At 43.4% G+C, this 26,893-nt stretch overlaps 3 protein-coding genes and 2 long non-coding RNA genes across 11 annotated transcripts in view; 2 read left to right on the forward strand and 3 right to left on the reverse strand.

The window, feature by feature from the left end:
• The window catches only part of si:ch73-335l21.1 (insulin receptor substrate 1-B), a 54,648-nt gene extending 52,819 nt beyond the window's left edge, over positions 1–1,829 (reverse strand). For 3 of the 4 annotated variants that reach the window (XM_042070424.1, XM_042070425.1, XM_042070423.1), the window contains exon 1: positions 905–1,829. In XM_042070424.1, coding sequence (XP_041926358.1) covers positions 905–1,256 — 352 coding nt within the window. In that variant the 5' untranslated portion in view covers positions 1,257–1,829. The remainder of the gene's footprint in view (positions 1–904) is intronic. The other variant, XM_042070426.1, reaches the window with a different exon arrangement.
• The window catches only part of LOC121690086, a 21,232-nt gene extending 17,751 nt beyond the window's left edge, over positions 1–3,481 (forward strand). Inside the window, exon 2 of the long non-coding RNA XR_006024989.1 lies at positions 3,412–3,481. This is a non-coding gene — a long non-coding RNA (uncharacterized LOC121690086). The remainder of the gene's footprint in view (positions 1–3,411) is intronic.
• agfg2 (ArfGAP with FG repeats 2) lies at positions 2,531–19,743 on the reverse strand. Of its 3 annotated transcripts, none has more exons than XM_042070430.1 (14): positions 18,979–19,743; positions 17,984–18,077; positions 15,369–15,484; positions 14,464–14,701; positions 13,175–13,295; positions 12,309–12,413; positions 11,931–11,963; positions 8,962–9,165; positions 8,449–8,524; positions 8,107–8,147; positions 7,551–7,631; positions 7,072–7,194; positions 4,425–4,495; positions 2,531–3,878 (listed from the first exon to the last, which is right to left on the reverse strand). In XM_042070430.1, exons 1-14 carry the CDS (start codon positions 19,143–19,145, stop codon positions 3,831–3,833), a joined length of 1,518 nt encoding a protein of 505 aa, XP_041926364.1. In that variant the 5' UTR covers positions 19,146–19,743; the 3' UTR covers positions 2,531–3,830. The 3 variants fall into 3 exon arrangements, with proteins under 3 accessions (XP_041926364.1, XP_041926365.1, XP_041926366.1); XM_042070431.1 differs by having other exon boundaries at positions 14,470–14,701; positions 18,979–19,742; XM_042070432.1 differs by lacking the exon at positions 11,931–11,963 and having other exon boundaries at positions 18,979–19,742.
• A 1,718-nt stretch (positions 19,744–21,461) lies between these two features.
• The window catches only part of acap1 (ArfGAP with coiled-coil, ankyrin repeat and PH domains 1), a 33,442-nt gene continuing 28,010 nt past the window's right edge, over positions 21,462–26,893 (forward strand). For both annotated transcript variants that reach the window (XR_006024986.1, XM_042070428.1), the window contains exons 1-3: positions 21,462–22,168; positions 24,429–24,486; positions 25,736–25,855. Coding sequence is in view for 1 of the 2 variants with exons in the window: in XM_042070428.1 (XP_041926362.1) it covers positions 22,116–22,168; positions 24,429–24,486; positions 25,736–25,855 (231 nt within the window). In the remaining variant the exon portion in view is untranslated. The remainder of the gene's footprint in view (positions 22,169–24,428; positions 24,487–25,735; positions 25,856–26,893) is intronic.
• Positions 22,096–23,285, reverse strand: LOC121690084. The gene is made up of 2 exons (XR_006024987.1): positions 23,107–23,285; positions 22,096–22,930 (listed from the first exon to the last, which is right to left on the reverse strand). It is a non-coding gene; the product is annotated as an uncharacterized LOC121690084 (long non-coding RNA).

A 26,893-nucleotide genomic window follows, 5' to 3' on the forward strand; every position in this document is an offset into this window, starting at 1 on the left:
TTGCAACATGCATGGTAAAACGCAATGATAAGATTTTGCTGGCAGGGTGGTCGGCGAGATAAAAGAACAGACATGTGAACATGAACTGAGCCAAGGAGCAGCGCTGCTCTCCAATGCAACGTGGTCGGGAGAGAGAAAATGTTTGGCGACCGGTACAGCCCGATAGACTTCCACTAAACTAGTAACCTGGCCGTTTGTACACATTTCTACTGAGGGCAAGTTTACGCTGAGTATGATATTGCAACACAATTCTGCAAGGACAGGCTGAAGAATCATGAGTCTCCGTGCCCTTGGCTCATATCATCCAAGACAGAAATGTGACCCACGACGCTCACCGTATTGAATGCACTGACAGCAATGCCAGTGGTGCGTAAGAAATCGCATACATCTGACGGGCCATGTCCACACAGACTCGGAGCTAAGAAGCTTAAATTGACAACACGTCGACCCATGCAATAATGTTTAGACCAAACTAGCAGCGTTAAAGGGAACTCACTCCCCTGCATGGAAGATAAAGCTAACACCCATATGCAAGGCGTGTGTAGGCTACTGAAATGCACCGATGCATTTGAAAAGCAAACACGTTTCCTTCCTCTGTCGCATACTGTGTCCAAAATAGTAAACAAAACTGTGCGCAAAAGTGATGGACATTGCCACGTTACCCATACGACACACAAGCGGTTGCTGCTGCAGATTTGTGGGTGCAGACGTGCATGGGGTAACATAACGCTACATGCTCTTTTGCACAATCCTTCATAAGGCAATTTACATTTTGAATATCACATCAACCAAGAGTTAGATAAGTTAGGCATATCCATTCCAGCTGAATTAGTTTAACATTGCATTGTACAATGGGACAGGCTAACTTTTAGCCTACAGTGTGCATCAACATGGACCGACTTACTTTTGCAATGCATATCCACCATGGCCTGGTACCAATCCTCCTGGTCCACCTCATTGTCGGCAGCGATGGCGAAACTCTCTGTCCGGGTGTACAACACGATCATGTGTTTGTTCTTGGCGTCCGCCCGCTTGTTGATGTTCAAGCAGGTCTCCAGCACTACAGCCTTTTTCGGAACAGGCGCCTTGCCTCGAAACTTCTTCTCGCTCTCATAGTACTCCAGCCGGGCTGGACCACTCGGCGAGGCCGCTCTTAGCACGAAGTAGCGCCGGTGCATGGACTTCTGCTTGCGGAGGTAGCCGCTCTTTCGCACGTCCTCGTAGCTCTGCTGGTCCACCACCGACTGGTTCTCCATTTTCCCTTCTTGTTTACTCTCTCTAAAACAATCAAGTTTAAATCTACACTACGAAATGCTTTGAAAGTTAGCTTTGTGCTCCAGCAGGGCACAACAACACTTTAAACCCCATCTTCCTTGGGTCCACCTCTCCCTCAAACATGCACAAGGGGAGAAAGTGTTGGAGAGTTTAGAGCTCTCTTGAATGTATCCTATTGGAAGTTCTGCAGTCTGACGATAAGCCCAAATTCGGTTTGTAGTCTAAAGACGAACACATGTACCACTCACCGCGGAACAGGCTTCGGTGTGAGGAGAGCTTTGTGCAGCTGAATTCATACTTACAGTCAGCAACTCAACAGACTTCTGCACTACCCTCTACCCCGCCTCAACCAGCGCAGCGAACTAAGCTAGCCATGCAGGCTACTGCACACACACACACACACACACACACACAGACCGCACACTCAAGCTGTCAGTCATCGTGCACGCGCGCGTGTGTAACTGCGCGCGTACGCCTGTGTGTTTATTTGCTAAATGTGCTAAATTAATTAGCTAAAATGGTAATTACTATTCTTGCCTGGGCAGATACGTAATTTCTTTAAAAGAAAACCTTTCATTACAACATAACATATTTGATGGCTGTACATAGTTCTATCAAAGCCACCAATATGTTGGGAGTAGGATACCCTTGAATAGGATAGGCCTATTTTCCATTACATTATGTAATCTCTACAATGTAATGTCGAAACTAAAGTACTCACCTCATAAATATTCCCACCTTAAGGTTATTTTGAGTAACTTTGATATTTTACAAAGAAATCAACCTACTTGGAAAAAAACTTTGTAAGCTATTCAGTTCCTTGATAAGTAACCATTTATTTTGTCAGTAAGCGACCTCTTCTGGTGAATTTTACTTACTGTAAATTGAATGACATGATCTGACTTCTGAATTCTCATACAAAATTGGCTGACATTTATACTTAGGCTATACCTTACTTACTTCTGTCCTAGGTGTTTTTTCATTCTTGTTTTTATCTGTGTTTTATTGTTTTACCCCAAATGCACCTTCAGTTATGGTAAACCCAATTTCATTGTATGCACAACTGCACAATGACTTTAAAGGCTATTTATCTATGTGTCGCCAGTTGTTGCTGGTCAGAGGAAATGTCTTGCCTACTTCACATAATACGATCATTAAGCAATTGGCCAATGCAATGCCAAGCTTTCACTGAGCTGGTGATTTTTCCCCCGTTAGTACCTGTTTGTAAAAAAAATGACAAAATCTGACACAAATATAATGATTTGGCTTTTATAATATATATATTTATATATATATATATAGTATATATATGCATGTGGTTGCTTTTTGTTACAAAGACTAAATGGATTTGTTTGCAAAATAAGAAAGGAGTCTTACTTTTATGTCACAAAAAAACAGACAGTTTGGTCCATTAATGTGAAATGCCAAAAAACAACTGACAGTTTGACATGTCTTCTTTTTTTTCCTTTTGTCATGAAATAAAACAGCTTTACATTCAACAGCGTCTCAGCGAGCCCTGCTGCACAAGCACATGCAGCCTGAGTCTTAACATGTAGCATGATAGGCATAACACAGCCTCGGTTTACTAAAAAGACAACGCAAGTCAAATAAATACAACTCCTGTTCTGTTCTGTTCACATTTACACACACACACACACACACACACACACACACACACACACACACACATACACACAAACGGACACAGGGTAAAAAACACAATGTTAAGCTCATATTCACATGCACTGGATGTGGTGGTTGCCAAAGGCTGGGGATTGAGGAGGGCTGGGGTGTTATATGGCTTTTTGTCATGTCTGTTCTCAAGTTCATGTGGATCGTACATGTTCACTTCTCTGGCAGAAGGCCACACTGGAGGTTTCTTCCCCTCTGCTTTCATCTTGTGATCTATGGCAGCTGCAAACAGAGGTAAAGGAAAGAGGAGGCTCGAGGATTGGCTTTGAGTGGAAAGACATTACAAGGGAGCAGAGGTTAAGAGAGAGAGAATGTGTGAGTGTGAGTGTGTGTGTGAGGTACCATGTACATAATGGTAAATTTTCCCATATTCCCTCCCCATAGACCCCTGTGATGGGCTCTATCTAAACAGAAACACTTTTTCATGTTTGGCTTGTGGTTCAGACACACACACACACTGTAGTGACCCAGACACAAAAAATTCACACTGACATATAAATGGCTTAACAGCACATAAAGAAAACACTAACACTTACACACATACACACACTCACACACAAATGCAGACCCCAGACACACACATACAAACACATACACAAACACACACACACACACACACACACACACACACACACACACACACACACACACACAGTGTGCCTGTTGTGATTTTGGGGCTGTTAGATTGCTGCATGTGCTGTGTGCACGTTTGCCTTTAAGTGTGGGAGGTAATACTCTAGAGGCATTGAAATGGCAGCAGCTCCTCGGGTTCAGACATGTGCCCCTCTCCCACCCTCTCTCTCTCTCTCTCTCTTTCTCCCTCACTCTGCACTGGGGTGGACAGGGGGCCCAGGGGCACAGGATCAGATGAAGGGGTTGCGTGACGTTCCTTTGCTGGGGTAAACAGTCCCCTGAGAAAGTTAGAGACAGAGAGAGTGGGAGAGAGAGATTACTGTACAGCACTGAGTCGTTACATAGATATTGGAAAAATATGCACACACACACACACACACACACACACACACACACACACACAGACACAGAGACACACACTAATTAATCAAGTCACTCATTCTGGCACAGATTGACTGATGTCTCTTTCATACTGCAAAAATGAGTACACTTGTACATCGCTGGAACAGATATATCACTGTTCCTTCCACACTATTCAGCTAAACGCAGGCATATAAATGAAGTGAATGAAATTATATGAATCACTGACTGTTATATGTAACTGGTGTCTTGAGAATTGAAATCTGTGTAATCCTTCACTCACAGACATTCACACACAAGCACTTCTCGGAAAAAGTTCTCAAACATAAGATCAAAGCCCTAGCACATAAGGGTGATGTGTCAGAATGTATGTGTGTGTGTGTGTGTGTGTGTGTGTGTGTGTGTGTGTGTGTGTGTGTGTGTGTGTGTGTGTGTGTGTGTGTGTGTGCTTGCACCATACTCACAGTGAACGGATTCACCGACATTGGGCGTGGAACTTTGGGTGCAGCTTCAGGCGCAGGGAACAAGGTGAAACCTAGACGCCCCCAAAGGGAAGAAATGCATGATGGGAAGGGGGAAGGGCTCATGGGAATCACTGCATACTTTATTGCACCTCTCCGAGTTCTTATCTAATTTCTAGTGATGATATATCATTCTATACGTTCCTGTCACCAAGACGACACTGTGCTGTATATCAATCCATACATTCTAGATGGGAGGAAGCAACTATATGTGGATCCCATATCGTGAGGCTTGAAATGACACTGAAAGCAATTCATTTGCCCAGTGCTACACAAAAAGCCTGCGAGGTTCAGGGCTTGATCGCCAGCCAAATCACACAAACTCGGCGCTGGGCTGACAGGTAAGTAAATGAATGCGACAGTGTGTCTCTTGGCAAGAGTTGCGCATTTGAAATAAGCCAAAATCCAACGCCTATATGTGCAAACATACAGTGGATGCCTGCTGCAGCTTGTGGACATATTTATGATTTTTTTGTCATTTTTGCTAAATATGAGTGTTTATGAAAGTTTCTATAATCCTATAAATGAATAAAGAGCTAGGCGAGAAATCGCTAATGCACGCAATATTATCAAGTTATTACAGTTTTTTTCAACTGCTTACACACTGAATCTGTATTTGTCACACAATTTTCTAAACATGTCTTTCAAACACCATAACCCCACACCAAATCTGCAAAACCATACACTAATTCTCAGTGTTTGACTCAGTTTTCAATTTCCTTAAACACCTAACGCAGAAAAATCTAACAGAAAGTAACTTGATTTCGCTTTTCAAACACAACCTATCAAAATGCCACACTTATTCGCCACTTATTCACTCTCAGTCCTCAATGTACAAACACTCATTGCTTTACTGAACACCATCTGATCACTGCCTTAGTATACAGTACGCCTATAAATGGATATACACTATAGACTTTAGCGTACTGTTCTACAAAAAGTCTTTGGAAATACAGTAATTTCTGTCTTTGGAAAAATTTCAAATTTCTTTCAAAACTCCATGTACATCTGGTGGTCATTGGATTTTGCTTAGTTTTTTTCTTGTTGGCTGTGAAATAGTGTATTCACAACAGCAAATTATTTGGGAAAAATCACTATTTTTGGTTTCAATATTGCTTACATGTTTACTGTGTATTTCAACTTCTCTTTATAGATGACTTTCACTCTTGTATGGAAATAGAAGCCAATGAAAGACAGAAGAGCTTTAGGTTTTGAGCAACAGTGTCTTGAGCAACATGATGTGTCCAAAATGTGATAATATGACAAACGTGTACATAATGTGAGGTGAATATACAGTATGTGTTTGTGACATTTTGAATGTTGTGTGTCATTTTGCTGGAGTTTTACAGTTTTTTCCAATTGCTAACACACTAAAATTATATGCAAAGCACAATGATTTAAACTGACACACAGAGAGCAAAACCTCTTCTCAAGTCTCCAAAACTAAACACATTTTCTGCTTTACACACATTTTGCAATTCAAAATGGCACTTTTCAAATGCAGTGAACACAGTTCTCTGTAAAAGACACAATAATCTGACATAAAGTCACATGTTTGCCATTTCAAAACACTGCCATTCAAAATGACACTACATGAGCTAATTGGCCAACGTATGTGCCACCTGGCCAAACACCTCAATGGTTAATTGTTACCACTTCAATCAGGAAGTAAGCACTATGAAGACCACAGGTGAGCACCTTTTTTTTACAACAATGGAAGACGTTGCAGAGAGAGGAAGAGGGAGGGGGAGAATGAGAGGGGGAGGAAGAGTGAGAGCTGGTAGAGGAGTTTGTGGCCAAAGAAGACAACAACATTTTTCTGCAATTTTCTTTTTCAGTTTACTGTTTTTTGTGAGCATATTTTTGTTCACTCCAAATGTAAATATATCTGCTGTGCATATGTTGCACTGACTTGTTTGGTGAAAAATAACCAAACACATATACATGTGTGTGTATATGCAAATATTTCTGTGCATGTGAACAATCTGAAGAATATTCTACAATATGTTTTAGTATTATGGCAAAGCATGAGAGTGCTTTGCATTATGCCCAACAGTGTGTAGGTGGTTAGACAAAAATCTGGTAATATGAATGAAAGTGTGTGCCATTTGGTGCAAAAGTTTGATTTTGATAATGCTATATGTAGTTTTGGTTGCAGTGCTTCATTTTGCAGGCTATATGAGGTATTTTGCAGTGTGGTTTTGTGAATTGTGTATTTTTTTGCGTTTTAGCAATTGGAAAAAACTGTAAGTCATTTTGCATTTTATGTGAGCAATGCTGGGTTTTGTGTGTAGAGTTTTAAAAAATAGACACAGAGTTTTCAAAATGTGTGTAAACAAATGTAAAAAAATTTAACACGGTGACACCTCAGAGTTGACATTGTGGTATCAGCCAAAGCCTTGCTCCTCTACACACTGACCAAACATCTTTCCTTAGCTCTACTGAATCCATGATAGCAATGACGAATGGGAATGATAAATGTATGCAACTGTTGAACAGTGAATGTGCTACTGTTTGGTGAGTCAAGACTACATTCATTTGACATTCAGATCAGGAGAGTCAGTAGAGACTTCCTGGGCCATATACTTACCATTAGTTTCCTGCTTGTTGGCTTGCTCAAGTGGAAACGCATTTTGGGTAGTGGTGGTCGCTGAGAAGGAAGCCGATTGGGGGAAAATGGACGAAGGGGTGGAGACAAACGCACTTGAGTCATCTGTCAATCAGAGAGGAATCATCTTTCTGTCACAGTCAGCAGATCACTGATTTAGCACATAAAGAATGGTGATAGAAAAATGGTTTGCTTCTTCACTGTTGGCAATCTCCTTACAGGAACATTATGAAAAACTTTACTTTACTGCCCCCTGGTGACATGAGTGTTTATTTCATGCATAGTTGAATCAAATCCATTTTTAACCCCCCAGTGAGAAAAAGAGAGAGAAAGAAAGAGAGAGAGAGAGAGAGAAAGAGAGAAAGAGATTTTGGCATCACATGTTTTTTATTCCCAAGAGAAAAAAACCTAAAAGCTGTTGCCGATAATAAGGACACTGCAATTATGCTACTGTACTGTACCTGGTGTGGCACACTTGAAAGGGTTGCTGGGAGACAGGGCGGGCTGTGAGGTGGAGGTGGAGTTGAACGGGTTGGGAAAGTCTAAGGAGCGTCGGACAGCGTTAAAGAAACGGATTGGAGAGAGAGATAAGAAGGGTGGAGGAATATACACATACAGTTAGCAGAGTCAGAAAGACAGACACAATGGCAAACAATGAGAGCCCAAGAGAGAGAGGGAGAGAGAGAGAGAGAGAGAGAGAGAGAGAGAGAGAGAGAGAGAGAGAGAGGGATAGACAGATGGATGGAAACAGAAGGAGAATTTGTGCCGTCATGTACCCAAGGTCTTGCCATCGCTGTGGCTAACATGTGTTCACTGCTTCACTCAAATCTAATTACAGTTACCACACTATTACCCAGGCGGACAGCCGCTAATGCTGTTACAGACTAAAGAGGAAACCGATGGAGATGGAGCCTTCAGAGAGATACCCGAGATAAAATAATTGTTATTTTCATAAAACAAACAACCTTCTGAAGAAACAAACAACATTAGACATGAAAAGAAGATATTTTTGCTTACTTGCAAAAGTTTGGGTGCCTGGATCTGTCACACCAGGTGAACTGTAATATACAGAGAGAGAGAAAGAAAGAGGGAGATACTTAAAAGGTATTCCTAATAAAACTGCTACTATTTCTAATAGTATTTGTCTACTTTTCACAGGCTGCAACTATTATATATCCAATGTGCATGTAATATATTCATATCTAACCATTTACAACAACATGAATGTGAAGAAGAAGACACTGAACCAGTGAGATTGGACTTAGTTTAAACAACCTCAAATAATACTGATGCCTTCACAGGACTCTTGCACATGTGCTTCGGGTTAACACACTGTATTGTTCATCACGGACTTCCTACCTTGCTGGAGGAGTGGAGCTTGTTGACACTCTGCTGCCAAATAGGGCGCTGTACTGTGATGGACCAGTAGAGGGGGCTGGTAAGACACAAATCGAGCAGCAGTCAGCGCAAGAGAGTCGCACAGTATCAGGCCCAGACTAACCATGACTCAGGAGCACACATGAGAGAAATTAGGATGGATGATATAACATATGATATAAGTCACTCACTTCCAAAGGATGGAAGACATTTTCCAGAGACACGGTTACTTAGACACACACACACACAAACGCACATACACACACACACACACACACACACACACACACACACACACACACACACATACACACACACACACACACACACACACACACACACACACACACACACACACACACACACATATATATATTATATATAGATTAGATAGATTGATAGGGATACATGTATGCATACATATATAATATATAATAATATATATATTGTTTATCACACAGTATACACACGCACACATACAAAGGCAGTCCTAACCTGTGCTGGCAGGTGTGTTTTCCAAGAACACGCTGTCAAGTTGCGACAGGGGGGCGTACTTGTCTTGGGAGGGCCCAGACGCTTTGGGAGGGGGGGCAGTGCTGAGGGCGGTGTGTTGCTGACCCAGACCTCCGAAATCCACACTGAGAGACTTGGGGAACACCCTGAACGGAGCCCCGCCTCCAGAGGCGGAGAGTGTACGACCTGAACCAATCACAGAGGCAGAGCTTCAGACACACAGCACACTGATTGGATGTTATCTACATGTGTAATATTTGAGCGGAATGGCAAATCAAATGGTAGCCCTTCCTTCCATGATTCTGTCAAGCAATGTGTTGCTTGCCTGAGTCTGTGTAGGGCTCACCGAGTCACTTTTTTTTTGCTTCCAATTTACTGAGCCAGGATTGTATATGAATACTCAGGTTCTTGATCGCAAACAAGAAACAGACAGCTAAAGAACCATGAGGAACAATTAGTTAAATTTGACAAATCTGTTGTATAAGAATTGTGGACATGCCTGTGAAATATGAATTATTATATATTTTCTTTGTCACGGCGCAGACAGGAACAAGACCAACTTTCATCTCAAAGCCCACCCACAACTTGAAAAAAGCACCAATCACCATAAAAGCAATTTGTCACTAGAGTCTTCTGCATCACTGTATTGACCGCTGTCTTCAAATGTTTGAACACACACGCTAATCAACGCGCTAATCAATCCCACCAACATCAACCCATTCCAACACAGCTGTCCAGTTGAGCAATATGCTCTATGTGCAGCTACAGCTAGCACCATGGGTTAGCATCCACACAACAACAGGTTTGCTTGGGAGCGTTCCATAATCCGCCTCTCCTTAACCTCTGCTCTGATTAGAGCTTTATACCCGGCCCTCTCCAACATGATCTCATGCAGCATAAGGCCTGAATAAGCTGGGGAACAGGAGAGGAGAGGTGGGGGGGGGGGGTTCTCATCAGCTTCAGGTGGAGCAGAGCGGCTAGGGTTTTGGGAGGGAGGGTGGGGGGTTGCACACTTTATCTGGTTTCACTGTATCTCATTGTGGGTATTCACGATGAGGAGAGAAATAATTAGGCAAGGCAAGAACACCTCCCCTTCAATCTGCAGCTATAATGCCTTCTAGATGGTTCCATGCACATCACAGAGGAGTAATTTCACTGTATCTCAAAGTGGGTTTTCACGATGAGGCCAGTGGGTTTTCACGATGAGGCCCCCAAGCAAACCCCTCCCCAGGGAATGCTCCCAAGAACACCTCCCCTACAATCTGCAGCTAATGCCTTCTAGATGGTTCCACATACATTACAGAGGACTTCATATATATATGACACCTGCTGTCAAGTGAAGTCTTTGGCAGTGTTTTCTCCATACCGAACTCTGATACAGATCTGTCTCCGAGAATCTGAACTATGCCAAAAGCACATTGTGAGGACTCACAGCTATACGAGGATATTCTAGTGTGGCACCTTAAACTTAAAGCAACACATTAAAAGCATTTTGACACCTTATAAATAGTGTGTGGCCCTCTTCTAAATGAAAAGATGACTGAAACTTTCAGACGAGGTGCTGAGGTGTCTGCCTATTTTCCCAGAGTGGCACCCAGGCTGCTTGCTAAATATAGCTGCTCTTTTATTATTATTATTTTAATATTGTCACGGGACATGGCGTTTCTCCTTGACCTGAGTGCTGGGATGTGTGGCTCTGAAGTGGAGTGTCTGATATAGGGCACTGAAGTGTCCCGCCAGCCTATCACAGTGGTGTGGCAGGCGTACAGTACAGGCAGAGAGGCACACACTCTCACACACACACACACACACACACACACACACAGATAGCTATATTCATTTACACAGCCATGACACACACACATTTACACAGCCACACACACATACTCTCTCTCTCTCTCTTACACACACACACACACACACACACACACACACACACACACACACACACACACACACACACACACACACACACACACACAGCCATAAATGCATAGGCACAGCTGCCCAGAGACTTGTATTTCACTCTGTATGCATGCATACAAAACTCATATCTTGACATTCCAAGCCTGAAAAAAAGTGGGTACGGCTGGTACATGCATGCAAATATGCCAACATAAAATTAGTGGGCACTGTCCAGAATACCCACATTCTCTCTCTCTCTCTCTCATTCTCTCTTTACATGTAAAGCAACACCAAAGCACTTTTCCTCTGTCGCGCGCACGCTATTTGTTTATCCAGCACTGGCTTTGCAAATAATGATGTCCACAGACAGGGTAGAGTATGTTGCATGATTTTATGAAAGTATGATGTATTGCGACTTCAGAAGTAAGTCAAATTTGTAGTTTCTTATGTCTCATTCCATCGAACTACAGATCCGCTACCCGATCTGGCAAACTTGCATAGTGCAGTTATAGCCGCTAGAGGGCCAGGAAGCGAATGAAGCAGTTACGAGTTGATGAACCACTGAAACGATTTTGGAAACATTATTTTAAGGTACAAAAAAACACACACACACACACACACACACACACAACACTCACACCCACCACACACAGACACACACACACACACACACACACACACACACACACACACACACACACACACACACACAGACACACACACACACACACACACAGACACACACGCACATACATACACACACACACACACACACACACACATTCACCATCTGCATGTGCTATGGTGAATGCCTCAAACATCCAGGACATTCTATACCATCTCCCTTTCCCCACTAATCAATGTTGATGCTAATCAGTCCTGATTTTTGGAAACTTTAATTAATAGTGTGTGACTCTTATCTCCGCTCCACATGCATCAACATGCTTGGCACATCCACAGTGTCACATACTCACACACACACACATACACACACACACACACACACGCACACACACACACGGCAAACAGCCAGTGACGGGCCTTACCTAGGGTGAAGTTGTTTTTAAAAGTGCTACTGGCTGGGAGGCCGAATAGGAGGAAGAGGAGGAGGAAGAGGAGGAGGAAGAGGGGAGATGAAAGATCAGAGAGCACAGAGGATAAGACAAAAAACAGAGGAAGTGGGAAAAGAGTGTGTAGATAAGAGCTAATGTTAGCATGTGTGTGTGTGTGTGTGTGTGTGTGTGTGTGTGTGTGTGTGTGAGTGTGTGTGTGTGTGTGTGTGTGTGTGTGTATGTGTGTGTGTGTGTGTGTGTGTGTGTGTGTGTGTGTGTGTGTCTGTGTGTGTGAGTTTGTGTGTGTGTGTGTGTGTGTGTGTGTGTGTGTGTGTGTGTCTGTGTGTGTGTGTGTGTGTGTGTGTGTGTTACCTGACGGACGAGGGAGGGCAGGAAAGGATGTTGGGTGATTTTGGTCTCTCATACCCGAGGACAATGACCCTGGCCTCTGTCTTTCCACCCCACTTAACATAGTATCTAAAAGAGAGGTGACAAAACAAGAAGAGAAAGAGAGAGAGAGAGAGAGAGAGAGAGAGAGAGAGCAGAAAATAGTGACAAAAGACAAAAAAGAAACAATGATTTTGGCTTTCTGCTTGCCTCTGTTTTAGCATTCATCACAGCCTATTTTAAACACTAGCCTCGTCATGCAAGCACAGCACTTTCAGAGCCATGAAGCCTGAAAAGGAGACCGAGAGCAATAGTGGGAGAGAAAGAGAAAGAGAAAGAGAGAGAGAGAGAAAGAGAGAGACAGACAGAAAAAAAGGCAGAAAGGAAAAGAGAGAGAGAGAGATAGATAAAGACCGTGAGAGAAAGCAAAAGCAAATGAGTCAGAGGGAAATGAACTGAGAGAGAAACTGACTGTGCAAACAAGATTGAGAGGGTGAGAGAAAGACCAACAGATAGAAATATGGAGAGAGGAAAGGCAATGCAATTACAGAGAGAGAGAGAGAGAGAGAGAGAAAGAGACAGTAGTAAAGCATAGGCATCAAATGCAACCAAACTCTTGCATTACATTTTTCTTTCCTTGTCTCTCTCTCTCTCTCTCTATCTATCTATCTCTCTTTCAATGTTGTGCATTGTTCACACCAAGAAAGTAATCATTGCCCATTGATTTATTATTATTGATTGTTTACATGTGGTTTGTGTGAAGCGCTTTGAGTAGCTATTGTGTCAGAAAATGAACTATCAAAGTAAATGTCACTTTACTTTGCTTTTTTCTGTCCATCTATATGCCGTACCTTTGATGGGAGGGTCTCTGAAGCTTTGGGAGCGCGTGGGTCGGGCGGTGAAGACGTCCGTGCGCATATCCGCAGGGGACACCATAGGCGGTCTGTCCCAGCAGGACATCTGAGACTGGGACTGGACGGGAGATAGGATGGGAGACATTTCAGCTACATGGTATAGACACTACATACTGTATGCACTTTGTATATCTGTACTGGGGACATCCATTCACCTTGACCATAATGATGATATGAAGCATTCACTGCACAGTTTCTCGACACTGCTTCTAGGAGCACCCAACACAGTATGTTTGAAGATCATCCACACCACCACCACACTCACAAATTAGTGTGAATGAAATGCCCGAAGTTAATCAATTCAAATCAATTGTGGAATATCCGACATGACCCACTGGCCACAAATATTACACACGACAACCAAAGACTTCTCCAGATACAGAGATCATGCTACAGTATAACACGTGAACAGACTCTTTCTGTCCTTGGTTGTCCTAATGTTTGACCATACACCATGAAATTAAATTCTGTTTGATCATGAGATTATTCCATACATTTGTTGATTATTCCAACAATCCTATTTAGGTTCCCTCGATAGTTTCTGAAGCAAAACTGCTCTTGATAAGATGAACAGCTCTAAAGCCCAAACATGATGTGCCCCTGGTAATAAAACAAAACAAAACAAAACAAAATCACAGTCTTTTAGTAAAACAAAAGAAGATGATGCTTTGTACCATATAGAGGCACAAACAGTATACCGTACTACAAAGCACTATACTCAACTTTAGAGTACAATGCTTAGTATGCTAAACAGTTGCAGTATGATTAATGTTACACCTCTGTCCCATGCATCATGCTCCTGAATTCGTCTGCCTTGTGATTTGAGGTGAATTGTGCTCCACTTGGTACTGCTAAACTTGGTCTATTTTTAACTGCGCTGTGTGCCATTAGCTTGTGATTCATCTCTTCATCCCACAAGGCATCCCACCACCTCTCTCCCTGTCTCCACATATACACGCACATATATAAAAAGAGAAGTAGAGAGAAATAGATAGATAGATAGATAGATAGATAGATAGATAGATAGATAGATAGACAGATAGATAGATAGATAGATAGATAGAGAAAGAGAGACAAAGAGATTTTCTTTTCTAACATCAATCCAATCCTACTTATGTCTCCCAGTCTACTTATGTCTCCCAGTCTCCCGCTATGATCAAACATGCAAACTGTTTCATGTGTCAAATTGTTCTTGTGATGTGTGCGGAAACCTCCTTCTCTCTCACCCTCACCAGCGTGCGAATGGGTCTGGACCCGTGAGGCATGGCGTGACTGGGCATCTGGTTCTGGTGGGTTCCGTGAGGCATGGCGTGACTGGGCATCTGGTTCTGGTGGGTTCCGTGAGGCATGGTGTGACTGGGCAGCTGGTTCTGCAGGGGTCCGGCGTGGGCCTGCGGCAGGTTCTGCATTCCAGGGCTGAAGGGTCCTTCTATGTCCCGCCGGTTCTTGCTCTTTGAAAAATGCCTGAAAGAAAAAAAAGACACACACACTAACACAAACATCCTTGCATTCTTCTTTGATGCTAATCACCAGTACTACACCTTCCCTATGTCATCATGCCATCTGAGATAAAAACAAAATAATGTAATTATAAACATTTCATTCACAAAGTCAAATGACAACATTGTACTGTAACTTTGAAGCTAGCCTGCTCCACGTGACCTCTTTGCTCCAAAGTCATAGATGTCTGGTTCAAGCTGCAGAGAGAGTAAATATGTTTGGTTGCACATAAATAGCCTACAAACACGGCAGAGGGCACACCAAGAGGAATTTCTATGGGAGAATTCAATGTTGCCGCACAGTGCAGAACAATAGCTAGAAGGTGCTGTCTGCTTTAATCAATACGGGTGGTGTCCAGTCATGATGGTTTTTAGTCTGCTATCTTCTGGGTGTACAAAAGCTTGCAGGATGAGAACATGAAAGGGTGTTTAGGGATACTAATATTAGACAGGAGCAAATTCTTACACACAAAAAAACAGAAAGGTGGAGGAAGAGAGAGAGTGAGAGAGTGAGAGAGAGAGAGAAAGACAGAGTAAGGAAGAGAGATTCAGAGAGTGAGTTAGAGAGAAAGGAAGCAACAAAGACAAAAACACAGCAGGTGCAAATATGATATAAAACAGGCATTTCTTACCATTTCTTCCTCTCATATTTGTCCTGAAGAAACTCCTTCAGTTTCTGGGAATCTCGGGCATCAAAGCATCCATCCGTTTTTGGGTCAAAGGTGCAGAGCCAAGTCCTCTTCCCAACCTTGGACCAGAGAATCAGTCATGTTTAGCACGTACAAGAGGACTGTGCTTAAATTGCATAAACATACATCCACATCTGTTCAAAACTACTTCCTTCCAGGAACCACCAAAACAAGGTCAGATGTACTCGTAAATCATCTTTCTGAAATAACAAGCATGCCCAATGTGGTCTCTGAATGACATATGCATAAGACCAAAACAAGTCCATCATGTGGGCGTTCTAGTGTTTGTCAACGCTTTTACAGGTTTGGCCCTAACCAGACCACTTCCTCATTCCTCTTTCCTTATTCCCCAAGAAAAAGGCTGAGGTTTCTGCACTCTACATCCTAACCTTATATCTAAATGTTTCTCTAAATGTCTCTTGGGACCAGATATACATATGTTTATTTACAGAAATCTTCAGGGATCATGTTAATATATGAAATCACTTGAAGGTGCTTATATATATATATATATATATATATAAGCACCTTCAAGTGATTTCTTTAAATAAACAACAAAAAAGGGAAACATACACTGATTGGGGCACTATACTCCAGTACTCAATCGTTCATCTTCCTTTCCTAATTCAGAACAGTTAAGAGACACCTTTAATTCGATATGTGTAGACAAGTGGATAAAATACATATTGGTATAATGTCCTTTCCCACATGTACGTAAAGACATTATTGCACTTGTCATGAATCTTCTCATACGGAAACTTTGTAAGTCTTATGGAAATCAGCACGAAAACAGTTTTCGGTTCCAAACACCTTTTTCAAGCAAAATCCAGAAACAGAAATGCCAGAAATGGCTTGAATGGTTTGGCAGCTCTTCAGCTACCAGGCAGAACCAATTGCATTTCCCTGGACTGTGATAGCCTTGATGCTGCTATCGCTAATCTTTGTCAGCCGAGCTGCCAGAGCACCCTATCCATGTATAAGCAAGGAGGGTAAACGCCTAAACAGCAAACTGGGTGAGCCTAATAATACATCACTGAGTTCACTCTTACTCATGACTAATAGACATGAGTCACTCGTTATTGTGATAGGCAAGGGAGCCATGATATAACTGCCATGCACCATAATCATGTTGTCATTCCCAACGAGGTCTGACTTCTCTCTCTCTCTCTCTCTCTCTCTCTTTCTCTCTCCCCTCTCTCTCTTTTGCTTCTCTCTCTCCCTCACTCACTCTCACACACCACTCACACAAACACTCTGTCTCTGTCACACACACACAAATTAAAAACAAGTTTTCCAAAACCCGTTTGGCAAACTCTTCTGATGAATAGGCATGACGGTCGAGGTGAATCAGATTATCTGACGACGCACTAGCAGACTCTGCTTAAGTCTGTCTGTCTTCCTGATTGGCTCTTAGATTTACTCTGATGTCAGAGACTGACCTGAGGGAAAGACTCTCTAGCCTCAACTCAAGGTCTGTCTGCCTGTCAAGGCCATGTTTCTTGACAGCCCAACCACTAATTGGCTGTTTCACGCCAGCTACTGTTTTTTATATTTATACATTTTAGCAGGCACTTTTATCAAGAGCTCCTTTTGGAATTGAACAGCAGCCTTGTCAGTGCCATTTCCATATTCTGACATTTAAGAAACAGGAGGTGTTCCAACAGATCCCTTTGACAGTGCCCTTTTGAAATGAGCGACCCAAATAACTGAATGGATTTGAAACAGTAGCGATTTGAGGGAGACAACACTGCGTCCTCTCAAGGGTCATTTTGACACGCACAAAAAGCATTAAAGAGGGTGGTGAATGAACTGACAGTCTTCTGCCTCATACTGCACCCCCCCCCCCCCCCACACACACACACACACACACACACACATACACACACACTTGTTATATTTGCCTGGGATCTCTTCACTTTTTCGGACCTCAAACTGGGCAGCAGAGTCGCATTCCTCGGGGCAGCGTCTGGCAGCACGGTGCCACATTAACCAGTCTGTCCAGTCAAAAACACAGCCTCGCTGTGTAACAGCACCCACACCCACACACAGTCACACCACTGATCTCAGACCAGTCTCGCCCCACTCCACCTTATGACCTTCAGACCGCGCCACCAACGGCAGACAACGACCCCAGGCCAGCGTCTAGACAGGGTGGGGAGCCTTTGATGCACACCCGCACAGTAGGTCACACTGGGGACTTTTCTCTGCTTGCGTAGAGCAGGGGCTCCTCTGCAGAACTGGCCCCCTGATTTATTACTAAAAGGCCGGCTGGCGCAACGCCAAGAGAGATATAAAGACAAAAGGGGAATGCAATTTCTCCAACTGCCCTTCACTTTTAAGAGCCGGAAAGCTAATGGCAACGGTGTCCAAGATGTGTAGCTGCTGCAGCTCAGTGGTGTTTACTTCAAAGGTGTTTTTTCCCCTCTTTTTTTCTGCAGGTGATGCTATGTGGTTGTGTCCAGAGTAGCAATGAGAATTTTAGAGGAGGATCCTATTTGGGTCAGTATGGAATGCCCACCCACTCGACTGAGGATAGACGGGTCTGGCATGCCACTCACCTCGTTGCCATGGTTTTGGAGAAATTCAACTTCCTGTTGGGAGAAGGTTGTCATGGAGATGGACTTGACTCTGTGGGGAGGGTTGAGTCCTCTCCTAGGAAAGAAACAGAGGGGAGGAGGGGAGGGAGCCAGTGAAAGTAGATTTTCAAGAGGTATCCTCAAACCTGACAGGAAATCAATAGAATTAGGCAAGGCAACAGAAAGGTGAATCCCTGTGTTATTCGCAACGTTCTGCAGGGATTCTGTGAGGATGTGAGGATGTGAGGGAGGATGCAGGTTGTGAAAAGACAGTAAAAGAAGAGAGGTGTGTTAGAACCAATAACCTACAGTAGGCTATTTGTATTGATTGTGTTCAACTAGCAAGAGACGTGCATCATGAAAAAAACCCACTGTTGGTCAAAACTGTAGGTTATTGTAGCCTAGGCCTACTAGGCTACATATTCTTTTCTGCAGTGCACTTGAGTGGGTGAGGTAGCCTACTTCTTAGACATTTCATTCCTTAACTCTGTGCACAAGTCGGTCACTCGGACGACTTAAACCTTGCGAAACGTCCTCGGCATGCCTAATCCTTTGGACGGGCTGCTTGTGATGTGGACAATACAAAGCACAAGAGAGTGTATGATGCCAAACCTGAGGCCATGACGAAACGACACGTAACACAATTAACGGGACGCCTGTAAATGACAGAGCGGTAATTACTGGACTAAGTTAACTGAGAACCAGTGGGTTCCGAGTCTGAGCGAGTAGACTATTTGCCACTCATCCACTCATGCAGCAGTTAGTTGGAATTAATAACCTATACGTATAGACATCAGTTATCCTAACATATAGAATTTGGCAACAGCTAAGCTTATGCCACCATACCATTGCTACTACTAGCAGGATAATAGTCAAACAAGAACAATGTGGTATAATATAACCTAGTGATGATAATAGTAATATATTATTATTATTATTATTATTATGCTAAATACTGAACAAATTGTCATACTCACAACATTCCGGAGCACGACGTACACACGAAGCAGCCCACGGTGATATTGATGTATGTCACTCCAGGCTGTCCGCACTCGAAGCAGTGTTTGTTGACTGCAGCCTGAGCGAGCTCCCTCACCCTGCGGGCGCATATCTCTTGGTTGTCCCGGTGTTTTCGATTCGACATACTAGGCGTCTTGTTGCCTCCCCTCTCTCCTCCGTTTGTCTGGCGGGGAAACCGATAACTGGCCCTCCGCACTCCTCCCCTCTCTCTCCGTGCAACACCGTGTGTTACTGTAGCCTACTCACGCCCGCCCGCATTATGAAAACGATCATGCGGCTGCTCTTCGTATGATCTGACGCCTGATCTCACATGCGTAGGCAATTTCTTGTCAGTGTATGGAGAGACGACTGACCAATCCGTTTGTCCGTCTGTCTCGGATTTTCAAAATTTCTGTATATATTTATTCATTGTCGCTGCGGTAGGCTATTCTACACGAGTGTGTGAGAGAAAATCCCTCTCTCTCCCTCTCTCGGTCTAAATTTGAAGCTCTATCCAAACGTTTCTCTCTAGCTCTCCCCTAACACACCCCCTTTTACATATTATTGCGCTCACTCTTGCCTGTCGCTCTACGAAGACGCGGCGCTTTGGAATGGTGACAGATTTTGGGAACCGGGAAAACAGCTAGGGCGAGCACCAAGGAACCAGTTCGTTCTGCTTCGCAGAACATGTCTGTAGACAGGCAAAGACTGACGACTTTAACAAAAACTATATTAGTATAATGGTACTTCATGTGGTTTTTACTTTTACAAAGTAGGCTAGGCCAGCCTATATTTATATTTTCAGAGTAGCTCAGCAACAGTTTTCACTGCCGTCATGGGTGTATCACGCCCTTTGAGTGACGTACTGAATGAAAAATGTTTCCTCAAGTGTTCTTTAACTCTTTACGATAACAAACGGTAAACATGTTCACAGCTGTTGGCAGCTGTATGAAAACGTGTCTCCATCTAAATGAACCGTATGACCTCTCTCATGAGCTACGAAGCCTTAGTCAAATTGTAAACAACAATGATAAACACCTAGGCCTACCATCTGATGTGCAGGGAGATGGGAGGTAAGAGAGAGACGGGTGCATTTTCTATTAGCCTACTATTGGCTGTAATAGTTGTGTCTAAGGCATGTGTAAAGCTGCAATAACATGGCACGATCACAAGGGAGAGCTCTCCGCTTCCAGTGGATCTTTGGCCCCTCATATAGTCTAGTCGACTCTTTCTCAGCAGCATTTCTGAAACATGCTGAAAATCGAGCTGTGAATTCCTATCAACAGGTCCTGCAGCATCCTCTCACAGCCAAATAAGCATTATAATAGTAGCCTAACCATATGCCAACAAGAGCGAAATAACTTACGACTGGCTCAGCTGAGCTAGTAAAAATATTTTTGGAGAAAATCTTTGCTGTGTGCACTCTCTCCATCCACACACATTCAACTCTGCGTGATTAGCCTACAATGTAATGTTGGGGGGGGTAGCATAGCGTCAGTCACGGTGGGGAAGACGCAAAATGTCGAGCTCTAATTGCAGTCACTGCTGGGTTATACCGCAGCTCACTGCAGCGTAGAACTGAACAAACCCTCAGTCACAGTCAGCAGTAGCAATTTACAGGCGGCCATTATCCCAGCGCACGTGATATTTAATAACATCCTACTGTGTTTCATGCCAGATAGAGGGGCCGAGGGAGAGAGAGGAGATTACTGGGCATTTGTTAATTCCGAGTTCATCCCAGTTGCTAATACGTCCTAAAAGGTGTGAAGAGCAGAAGTTAGATATCAGGCATTGTGTCAAGGAGATTTGAATTTTATGACACAGATGAACTGCATTTACAACATATCAGACACAAGAATAGAATAGAAGTAGCCTAGCCAATGTCAAAAAGTTATACATTTTGCTCCCTCGAAGCACCAAGTTTTCTCTTTCTTTTCCTCCCAGAGAGAGGTCAATAATTGACAACTTTTATAAGCTACTAGTTTACCTCGTGTTCTTTGTTGCCTACAAAAAATAGACCAGACAATTGTAAAGGTTTTTTCATCACCAAATCCCTTTTAAACTATCTGCTTTTATGATCTCAATTTCAAGAGTTCATTGCATTAAGTCCATTTGGAGCAGATTCTGTGGTGGGTTATGTAACTCAGATTAGACCATGCAGACAGTTTGCCACAACCCTCAAACTTCTACAGCCTGCCTACACTTAAAAACTCCTTGACCATCCACAAACCCCAGAGACCAGTGTATAAAGCATAGGTTACGAATTTCTGAGTTCATGAGATCATAGCACACGCAAGTATAGGTCTATATTTTTAAAAGTAAGACGGGACAAAATGCTGGATTGTGCATCGACAATGGCAACACCATCATGGTTCTAAGAGAAAAGGGCCTGCGTAAAACAAAACGTTTAACCTTTCTGACACTTCTCCGAACACGCAACAGCCCTCAGAAGACTCACGCACCCGGAAATAAAGATCACGGGAGGGAGGTGGACCAACTGCGAGCAGAGCCACGAGAGGAAGAGACTTTTATGTCTACCAAGACGCATTTATGAGGGACACCTAGAATAACATGATGTCAGGTTTTTTATTTCTGGATATGTTTTCCGTTGCTTTCCCGTCGTGAACGGGGCAGGTCGCTAGGTTAGGGTTCGCTACCTCTGGAATCTATTAATCTCGATCTGATGAAGTTGGACGCCAGAGAAACGCAAGTAAATTCGTGGCATATTTGATGAAACAAGTTTCTATATGACAGTGAGTGTTCGAGTATACCTATTTCGAACAAACTGTTCCTGTGAATTTTAAACCACTGTGCTTGGTTGGCATTGATCAATCAATTGCCCTCGCTAGTTCCGCTCAGGATTTAACTGAACAAAATACATTAATTTGGCGGCCGATGGTGGAATAAAGCCGTGATTTCCACTCATAAACTGCATTTGTTATAGAAGGGTTTAAAACCCAACTATCAAGGTGGACATTTCATTCATTTACATTTTGATTCTACTGTGGTTTTGACATCGGAGTGGGCAAACAGGCTTCATTGCAACATCTTGGAACGTGTTCATGACACCTGTCGGATTTTCATCTAGTTATCCGTTTATTTTATCAACGACAAGATGACAGTCAAACTGGACTTCGAAGAATGTTTGAAGGACTCCCCTCGCTTCAGGTAAGTGGTGTTATTAACGGCCAGACTCCCTGTTTTGAGGAATTGTATTCCTCTACGCTTTACATGTCCCAAAGTCACACGCCAAGAGGAGCGCTACGCAACAAGCCAGCTAAAATGTTGCTCTGTTTTGAAACTGGGTCGTAGGAGTTCTAGAAACTGGTGCAAAAAGTTTCGGAAGCTCGTATGGTCTAACATGAAGGCGCAAGGAAACGCTTTCCGGCCAGACGCACCCACGTCTAAACTTACTGTCAAGATGCAAAAATTATCACATCGCCATGGCGAGGTCACGCAGCGCTGACTGCAAGCTATGGAATGGAATGTTCCTGTTGGAGGGAATGGAAAAAGTGAATGAGAAGAACCAGGCAAAGGGGAAATAAGAGAGAGAGGGGAGGGGGGGGGGGGGGGTGAAGGGTGCTTGGTGATGGGTATACTAGAGAAATTTACTTTGAAAGCCATAATCATGGTGAGTTTAATGCCCTGGGTCCTCTTTTTGTGGCCCAGCATAGTCAAGAGTCACAGTTCAAGTGAGCGTGAAAAGATGACAGCAAAGGAAGACCACATTCAAGCAAGCTGCTTGTGAGAGAATAATTACAAAGATGGTTCGTTGTTTGAGATCTGTGTTCCCGACATGCTCTGAAAGAAGGATTGTCGTCAAGTCAACCTCTTCCTCTCTTTCTATTTCCCCCTTCGTCGTCATCTGGATCTGTTTCTGCCGTTCATGCTCAGAGAGTGGTGGTAAGAGAGTATGTGGTCAGAAGAGACCTACGAGAGAGAAATAGGCCATAGCTGAACAGAAATAAACACAAACACAAACGAGACAGAATTTCATTACCCAGAGAAACATACCAGTATATCTTTCTGTACACGGTCAGAAAACATCTTTTGTGTGAACACCCAAACACAGACATACACACGTGCAAGCATAGATGCAAAATTACCTCTTAGTTGCCTTGTACACACTTAGGATAGAATATTGGGAAGCAGCTCAAGTATCAACAGAGATACAGAGAAAGAGAGTCCAGGGGCTCAGGGAACCACTTCACACTACACTGCCTCCCGTTGCTAGGGAACTGCTGGTGGTGGTGGTGAGGTTGTAACAGGAAGTGAGGCGAGAGATACTGTGGTGATAAACAGGGGACAGGAAGTGTGTTTCAGGGGTGGATCACAGCCGAAAGCTTAGGTCTCTATCTAGCTGTTACGCACACACACACACACACACACACACACACACACACACACACACACACACACACACACACACATTCATCAACTGACATAACTGCTGCCAGGTTAGACCAACTCTGGTAACCCATGATACGAAAGGGAGGACCACAAGCTGTGTCCCTCTTTGCTGAGCTTGCTTGTGCTCACTCTCTTCTCACTGAACTCAGCCAAACCTGTTGGCACCTCCGGTGAATCGGTTACGCCACCCGGGGCCCATTTGAATATCAATCATCCAGTGGCAACTGCTGAATGTCGGTCCCCAGAAAAGGGGTGGAAGACTAGATCTCTATTTGGTCATTCTCTCTCCACTTTATTCTTTCTCTCTCTCTCTCTCTCTCTCTTTTTCTCTCTCTCTCTCTCTCTCTCTCTCTCTCTCTCTCTCTTTACATAGACCTCCGGAAGCTTGTCTCATTCTCTTTTAGTGTACTCTCTGTCTCTTGATGCACCTCTCTCTCTCTGCCCATGTGAAAGCTAGCGGAAACCACACAACCAAATGTTCAACTGTGTGTGGGTGCGTATTTGAGAGAGAAGGAGATATACTTGGTGATACTGAAACCCTAAGATGTATCTCACTTGTATGACACTAAGATGTGTCTCTGTCTCTTTCTCACCAACAAACACACACACACACACAGTTAGACTCCCTGTAGACTGGCCATCTGACTGGGCATAATCCCGTGCCCACACACTTGTGCTCCTCCATGCATGTGCCAACCCGTCACTGGCATCTAATCGCATCACATGCCGGATACTCAGTATCCATGTTTAACAACAACAACAATTGCAAAATAGCAACAGCAATAGTATACAGTACTACATGTCATCAGGGCCCACTGTCACCCATCTGGGAAAAGGCATAGCTCTTTTCATTGTTGTGAAAAAGGTTTTGCTAAGGTGCGTACAGCAAAGCAAGCAAATGCACTGTAAAGCTATGCAGACTAGCATTGTGCAAGCATCTTTTGTTGCTCAAGCGAGTATGGTAAGTGTGTGTGTTGGGGTTTTTGTGTGCTATGAGTGTTGTGTGTTTCTCCCCTAGGGCGGATATCGAAGAGGTGGAGATGGATGTGAATGAACTGGAAACGCGACTTGACAAGGTAAAAGACAGACTGAAAGCGTAGGGGAGAGAGAGAGTGAAAGAGAGAGAGAGAGAGAGAGAGAGAGAGAGAGAGAGAGAGAGACTGAAAGCGTAGGAGAGAGACTGAAAGCGTGAGAGAGAGAAAGAGAGAGAGAGAGAGAGAGACTGAAAGCGTAGGGGAGAGAGAGAGAGAGAGAGAGGGCTACAACAACAAACCAACTACTACAAAGGAGAATAAACTTCAGGGCATGTCCCCTACTTCCATGATATGGAGATGTGATACAAAGATGCAGTGACTGACCACGAGGTGTTAGATTAAATGGCAGGTAAACCAGAGACAATTCTCAGAATATGAAAAAAAAACTATCATGAAAAAACCAAAACCATAAGCATCATGTTAGACAGACTTTCCCAATTCCCCAATAGCCTTGCATACATCCTATTTCAGAGTCAAATGCTGGCGTCATGGATGGCACCTTCTTTGGAATCGTGAAGCGCGATGGCGGTTTAAAGAGATTTTGAGTTCATTACACCTCCTTAGTGGTGTTAACCATCGATGATGAAATGACATTTGGTGTGGCCAGTTTCCTGTGATGCACCAACACCAAAAGGAGGATTTTCTGTGCCTACCCTGAAATGAGAAGGATGTTAGGAAACTCAGTACATCCTTAGTGAAGGTTAAACTGATATATAAAGAGGCACTTTGGCTATGTTAAGCACATGCCAAGAAGCAGTAAGATAGGCAAACCATAAAGTGCATGTGTTTTGTTTAGAACCTTTACTCTGCTAAAAAGAGGAACCATCCTCAACCACGCTTCTCCCCTCTATTGTTTCCTGATAAAGAGGAAAAGGCATGTCAATTGCTCGTAGCCACAAACGTTGCCCGATTCCTCATTCTTTGTTTGGTTTCTGGCCTCACCTCAATAACTACCACAACGCCATGCTCAAATGAAAGCTATTGTGTTGTCCTCTGACCATTTCTCCCCTCTAGTCACTTTCTGTGTCCACTTCAGAAGTAAGCCTGTGATGAATGAACTGACTACACACACTTGAAAGTGTAATGTGTGATGTTTCGGAAAATGTTATCAGATTCTCATTTGTTTATCTCTTTCTCTTTATTTGTTTTGTGTGACTCTCTGTCTTTTTGTTTGTTTATTTGTTTTGTGTTCGTGTGTGTGTGTGTGTGTTTGGGTGTGTCCGTCTGTCTGTGTGCACCTGGGTGTGTACCTGTGTCTCTGTTATGTGTTGTGTTCACCCTTCACCTTTAGTTGGTGAAGCAGTGCCACACCATGCTCGAGGCCGGGAAGGTATTCTGTCAAAACAGCAAGAACTTCGTGGCGGGGCTTAGAGAGCTGGGTCACCATTTCTCGCCCGACAACACCATGGCGGTGAGTCAGGACACAAGTGGTCCCGCACAAAATCACCACTTCTTTCCACTGTAAAAAAATTCTTTAAGTGCACATCAACAGTGTAAAACTTATAAACTGGACGTGATCTTTCGATGACCACCGGAACCTTGTGGGTGATCTAAACTTCTGCGACGCAGAATTAGTCCATGTCCTAACCACGGGCCCATGGTGTCACATGGTGCGTTTGCAGACTGTTCTGTTATCACAGGCAGTGTGAGCACACGCTCGCTGTCTTATAAGAGAAGTGCTACATTCCAGTACTCTAAGATAGAAGTAAAACATCCAGTGATTCTCGGGAATCCTGCATCTAGTCTTCATTGTCACTGGTATGTGTGCAAAAACATGATGAAAGGACATGTCATTATGACAGGAAATGCCAAACAGAATATGAACGGAAATAACAAACAGTTCACCAAAGCGGCATATGGACCTCTATGTTTTTACATTACAGATTGTAGATAGGCCTTAAAATCCCTCTGCCTCAGTCAGTATAGCTTGCTGCGGTTAACACATGGTAAAGAATTCTTGTAAGCACAGTGTGTTTCACCAGTGCAGTGTTGTGGAATATCTGTTATTGGAGAAGTGTTCTGAAGTCATGGTGGTGATGCTGTGTCCGGTGTCTTCTGGTGTGCACACACAATAGATTAACCCTTAAAGGTGTGGGTTTTTGAACATTCTAACATACGATTCCATTCCACAACAATTCAAGGTTCTAAAATTCTATGTTGAATTCAACGAACCCAGATATGCTTTAGAACGTTCATTTTCCAACATTCCCATCACACCGGTGTGACCTTTAAGCGTCAATGCAAGTGAATGGAAGGGCACTGAGCACTGTATGGAACCTTTGTGCTTATAAGTACTTGCAGGGCAGACCTGCCGGAGGTGAGCAGTCAGAAGACCCTAATATAACAAATGCACTCCTTCACCTGTGCTTTAACAGCTTAATTCTCAAAAAGAATTTCAAGTTTTTGCCTGAAATTGCACTGTACCTATTTACAAGGGCATTGTTCCCAC

This window comes from Alosa sapidissima, chromosome 18 (genome assembly GCF_018492685.1).
Source record: "Alosa sapidissima isolate fAloSap1 chromosome 18, fAloSap1.pri, whole genome shotgun sequence".
NCBI lineage: Eukaryota > Metazoa > Chordata > Actinopteri > Clupeiformes > Clupeidae > Alosa > Alosa sapidissima.